This window comes from Pygoscelis adeliae, unplaced genomic scaffold (genome assembly GCF_000699105.1).
Source record: "Pygoscelis adeliae isolate BGI_AS28 unplaced genomic scaffold, ASM69910v1 Scaffold167, whole genome shotgun sequence".
NCBI classification, from domain to species: Eukaryota; Metazoa; Chordata; class Aves; order Sphenisciformes; family Spheniscidae; genus Pygoscelis; species Pygoscelis adeliae.
Window position 1 is genome coordinate 1,443,233 of NW_008825428.1, and position 5,515 is coordinate 1,448,747.

A 5,515-nucleotide genomic window follows, 5' to 3' on the forward strand; every position below is an offset into this window, starting at 1 on the left:
GCAAGGTTTTTTCCTTCTGCTATGCTTCTCACCGTGTCTTAAACTCTTCCTTACAGCTTTTAAAGAACTGATGGCTGCTGCTTCCATGGCAAGTGTAGGGCAGAGAGTGGAGGTTATCACTTTCAGAAAGGTAGGGAAGGTTCAGTCTGCTGTCATAGATGCTCCCCCTCCCACTCTCTGTAGTAGGCTACCCTCTTTAGAGACAAGTTTATCTCTCAGACTCACCTGATGTTCCTAACTTCATCTCATCCAAAAGATCAGTGTACCTCAGTTCCCTCCCCAGGTAGCGTCCTTTCAGAGCTGGGCAGTACAGTATATGCTGCATGGTAGGTGGGCTTTGTCTTTCTATATTAGTATGATATGTTACCAGGCTATTCAGGGCAGGTTTCCTAGTGTTCAAGTGTGAGATATAAGGGAATATGGTTTTGATACAGGCTTTTGCCTGTATAGTTTTTCTGTGACTAACTATCGCAAAAGTGGGGCAGTGGTATCAATTGTCTGTGACAACCGAGGTTCATTTGACTGGAGCTCAAATAGCAATTGGAGACTATCTGCAAAGTCTTCTGTTTTCCAGCTTTGCAGATGGCTGATGGCTGGATTTGCGGTTACATTTTCAGCAAGTATTATGCTGTGTGCCATGGACTCAGTGCAGAGTTGCTTTCGGGTGAATGGTTATTTCACTGACAGTTTCGAACTCTTACGCCAAGTGTCTTTATGGAGAGTACTGCCTGGAATCTGCCACAGGGTGTGCATGTGCATAAGCACTCAAGCAGAAATAAGGAGCCGTTTACCTGTGTTTTCCATATGTATTATTTCATTTATTGTCTCTTCCCTCAGTGGAATTTTCCTGCATCGATACTCCTCACTCTCCTTTTTAATAGCCTTTACTCCTCCTTTGTTTTTTCCCTTTTTTTTTCCTGGAATATAGTAACTTCTTTCATTTATGTTCATCTGAAGTTTCTTTTGCTTTCTCTTAATTCTCTTACTGGTCATTCACACCTACACTTCCCCCCAAGGTTTGGTACCTCTGCGTATTACAATCTGTCATTGTCTCTGGTATCTTTGTAGCCAACTTATCTTCTCTAAAACATCCAAGTGCCATATACAACCTTGTCAGTGAGGTAAATGTGAAATGAACAGTTGCAGTTCTTATAAGGAACCATTAGGAATGGGTGGAGGAAGGAGAAAAGGAAGAGAAAGAGCAGAAGCAGGCAGGTGAAGCTTTTAACTAAGACTACTGCAGTAAGCACTTTGAAAAAGAGAAGATTTTTCTTTACAAACTTATGGTTCAACAGGTTGCAACCTTGGTTATTTACTACTGGGAAGAAAACAGACCAGATATCCAGAAAAGCAAGTGTTTAAGATAGTGACCATGAAAGAAGGGAGATGAAACTATGAAAGAGACACTATCTTCATAAGACAAAAAAGAATTAAATTTAGGTAATTTAAAAATAGACTATCATTTTTGGACCAGTGCTTCAGTTCTTCAGGTGGATAGATGTTGCTTCCAGATACCTTTTTAGTAGCTCGTACCTGCTGTCAGGGAGAACTGAGCTGCTCGTCTGAATCTGTAGCAGACACACACGGCCCATCATACAAAGTGACAGAGCTAGGACTACCTGCATCTGGCAATAAATTAATTTCAAATCTAGGAAAGGGATAACTGGAAGCCAAAGCACAGAACTTGGAACTGATCAAAATGTGAATCTCTTGGCTCTCCATTTACTGCTACTCCCAAAACTGGTTAATCCAGAGCTTTCATCTGCATACTCAGTTATGAAAATCATAGAATGTGTGCTCCCAGTCCATGAGAGCAACTGGATAGTTCTGATAGTCACATGCAATGTTAACAGTTTTCTTTTTGGGAAACTTGTTCCATTTACACTCCAGAGTAAGAGAGTACACTCTGTTTTCACAGAGTAAGGGATAATACTCTTTGCATCAGCTTGCTTTTGTGTATTGAATTGCTCCAGCTTCCACACAAGCAATGCTGTGAGACCAGGTGTCAGGGAAAGGCAACTTACAGCAGTGACAGTACCTGCAAGAATGTCCCATCTCAGGCAGTGATAACCCCTTCACTAGAGCAATACTGTTCACTCCTCAACTCTACTAGCCCAGGCATAATCTGCTCCACAGTTTATAATTCAATATGGAAATTGCCAGCCTTTTACCTTCAAGTACAGCTACTGCCAATTCCAACATTTATGTTTCTACAGGTTTTTTTTTCACCCCAGGGCACTAGAAATGACAGGCATTCCAGAATTTTGTATCAAAAATCCACAAGGGCACCTTACTTCTATATATGAAGTAGTAGAAGATGCAGGTGAAATAAAAGCTTGAGCATTACTTGCTTAGTCTTACCCCTTTTCCTAGGTGGATACATAAAGTAGTCTAACTGAACCACTGAAATGGACACAGCTCACTTTCCCTCCTTTGCCTAATTAGAGAACCTATTCTTCAGTGAGTTCACAACCGTGCAGCATCTAAAGTTTAAAAACTGTATTGAGCATAGAATCATAGAATCATTAAAGGTTACCTCAAACCTCCAAGATCATCGAGTCCAACCGTGCAGCATCTAAAGTTTAAAAACTGTACTGAGCATGTTCTGATCTCACTGGTAATTAATACCTCAAGCTGTTAATAACAGTGTAGTTGGAAATATAGTTATTAAAATAACTCAGAAATATTCCATTCTAGAATACTTTTTCAAGTAAAATAAGCAGCAATGACTTCACTATCAAATGAAGACACACTTAGTTCAAAGTTCAGGGTAATACAAATGAATTCTCAAAGCAGCTAAGACTATATGGTAGTTTATCTGTAAGACAACTGGCTGCAGTACCCTCAAGCTGAATCCATTTGGTTTTGCTGTTGTAGAATTATCAATAGCCATTCCACCTACCTAAAGCTCTGTTGAAAAACTTTCAAGAGGCTTAGGCAGTACCAGACCATCACTAATAGCATACTGATTAGGACATCACCTTAAAGGACACGTACTTGTACTTGTTCAGTCTACTGAAAACAGGAAAAAGTTCATTAATATATTAATTTATTTCATGATTTCAGTTTTAGTTCAATTGAACATCAGAGCAGACAACTTTTTGCTTTGTGAAGATACAGGGAACTTCTGAAACACTATTTCCATATTCTGCAAAATATGTTTGAAAAATCATATAACTTGTTTCAACCATATGATTGTATAATTTGTCAGTGAAGAGGCTGCAGTTAGGAACTCAGCCTGGTGCTTTAGTATAGTTTGTATTTTCAGACATGCTTTTCACTTAATATCTTATTAAAAAATACAGCTTTAGAAGAAAACATGATTTTGATTCATGTTATGTCATCATGCTGCTGGGTAGCCAGAGACGTCACTTTACAATAGGTATTTCTGAAGATCTCATTCTATTAGGAGTTCACAATATTAAGATTTCAAACTAGGTGTAGACCACCTAAGTCTTGTCTCTAGACAAAATGTATTACCTGAAATTTGAAGTATAATATATACACAGGTTCCAAAACAAATGTTGGAGGAATTTTCATACAAAATGTAACTGTGATGTAGTGGACAATTTTTAAATTAATGCATCCTCATCTCAACCAGATATGTTCCTCAAATTTTATTCTGTTTCCCTAGGAAATATTTTGTTGTCCATTACATCACAGTAGCATATTTTTTAAAAAAGTTGATTGAGAACAATTGAACTACATTATGTTACATTTTAGACATATTTCTTGATTTCATCATAAAGTACTAATACAAAAGCTCCGCCCATGCCTCTCAACACATTCGACCAGGCACCTTTGAAGAACGCTTTGGATCCTTCATCTTTAGCTATCTTCCTCCAGCAATCAATTGTGCCCTTGTACATAATATCAGCTGTGGAAACAGACATAAAGGTCAGAAGGCTTGAAGTTATACAGCAAGTCTGTGTCAACTTTCATATATTTAAAACAACAAGGAATAAGCAAACTATAGCCAAGAATTTAAAATTAAGTAATCAATTAGTGAAAAGTAATTTTAATTCTCCCCATGGAAATCAAAACAAATCAACTCGCAGCCTCTTAAGTGAGCATGACAGAAAACCAGCAATGTGTTTCCCATAGCTTTTTTTTTTTTTAAGGATCCCAGTAAGAAGGTCATTAGTTTTCCATAAGACAAAAAATACCCAGCATCTCCCATCATATCTCAATGAAGAGATACATTCTGCTGCCAGAACACCATAGGAGCACTTAGTCTTACCTCCCTTTCGGCCAGACTGCATCATCATCCTACGTCGCACAGTATCAAAAGGGTAAGAAACCAGCCCTGCTACTGCAGTGACAGTCTGGGCAATCATCCAGCTCACTACGATATGCACGTTCTTTGGATCAGGCAACATACCTGCCATCAAGAACAAATGAGCAGAGTCAGTACAGAGGCAAAGGACTGTGGGAGAGATGGCTGTGGAAGGAACAATCACTCACCAACTCCAGGAGTCACTCAATCAAGTCAACTCAATCAAGCCTGCAACTTCTACCTTCATCCGTATTTGACTATTACCAGGTACTATGAGTGAAACAAGCTTATAGGATTGTTGGCTTTTGGGATCTAAGTCTTCTTCCTGCTCCCTGACCAAAAGGTCTCTCCTGCAGAACCCTCCCAGGCTTGTGTCATGAGCTGCAATGAGTAACAAGCTACCATACAAGCCCATCTGTACAAGCCTTAAGACAGAGAAAAACTAGAAAGCATCTGAAAACACACTGCAAACCCAAGGCTTCTGCTCAGAGCAGCAAGTTGAGGGAGATAAGAATGCACTTCAGAAACACCTGTGTGTATTCTAGCACTACCACCCTGAACTGGTGCTGAGCCAAGCCCCGCTTGTCCTTGTACTGCCAAGTGCCCTAGAGTGCCTTTACTGGATGGATCTTCCCTTGCAGTCACTTCTCCATGTACTTCTTACCCTTGGCCGTGTCATAAACCCCAAAATAGGCTGCTCTGTAGATGATGATGCCCTGGACAGACACATTGAATCCTTGGTACAGGCCCTTCAAGCCATCAGACTTGAAGATCTTGACGATGCAGTCGCCCAGCCCAGTGAACTCCCTCTCGCTGGCTCCTTTGCCCACCCCAGCCGCCAGCCGGGTCCTGGCGAAATCCAGCGGGTAGACAAAGCAGAGGGAGGTGGCTCCCGCAGCGCCCCCGGATGCCAGGTTCCCCGCAAAGTAGCGCCAGAACTGCTTGTGCCTGTCCACCCCCCCCAAGAAGATCTGCTTGTACTTGTCCTTGAAGGCGAAGTTGAGGGCCTGGGTGGGGAAGTACCGGATGACGTTGGCCAGGTTGCCTCTCCAGAAGGAGAGGATGCCTTGCTCCTTGGGGATGCGGACTATGCAGTCAATGATGCCCTTGTACTGCTTCTCCGCCGTGATCTGTTTGCTGGCATGCTGGACCTGTACGGAGGAGAAGGAGGGGTGGGAAGGTAGAGAGAGGGACACCGCAGGGGTGACCCCGCACGGCGGCCCGTTGAAGGGCATGGAC

General features: G+C 41.6%; 1 protein-coding gene across 1 annotated transcript; it reads right to left on the reverse strand.

Moving 5' to 3' along the window:
* Positions 1-3,032: 3,032 nt before the first annotated feature.
* On the reverse strand, positions 3,033-5,511 carry SLC25A4 (solute carrier family 25 (mitochondrial carrier; adenine nucleotide translocator), member 4). The gene is made up of 3 exons (XM_009330721.1): positions 4,941-5,511; positions 4,241-4,381; positions 3,033-3,877 (listed from the first exon to the last, which is right to left on the reverse strand). The coding sequence occupies exons 1-3, from the start codon at positions 5,509-5,511 to the stop codon at positions 3,720-3,722; spliced, it is 870 nt and encodes a 289-aa protein (XP_009328996.1). The 3' UTR covers positions 3,033-3,719.
* Between the last annotated feature and the right edge of the window lie 4 nt (positions 5,512-5,515).

Excerpts from the sequence above, each read along its gene's own strand:
- SLC25A4 (XM_009330721.1), bottom strand. The coding sequence starts at position 5,511 with ATGCCCTTCAACGGGCCGCCGTGCGGGGTCACCCCTGCGGTGTCCCTC. Across the intron at positions 4,382-4,940 it reads GGTTTATGACACGGCCAAGG|GTATGTTGCCTGATCCAAAG; the intron begins GTAAGAAGTACA and ends TCTTGATGGCAG. Across the intron at positions 3,878-4,240 it reads GCAGTCTGGCCGAAAGGGAG|CTGATATTATGTACAAGGGC; the intron begins GTAAGACTAAGT and ends CTGTTTCCACAG.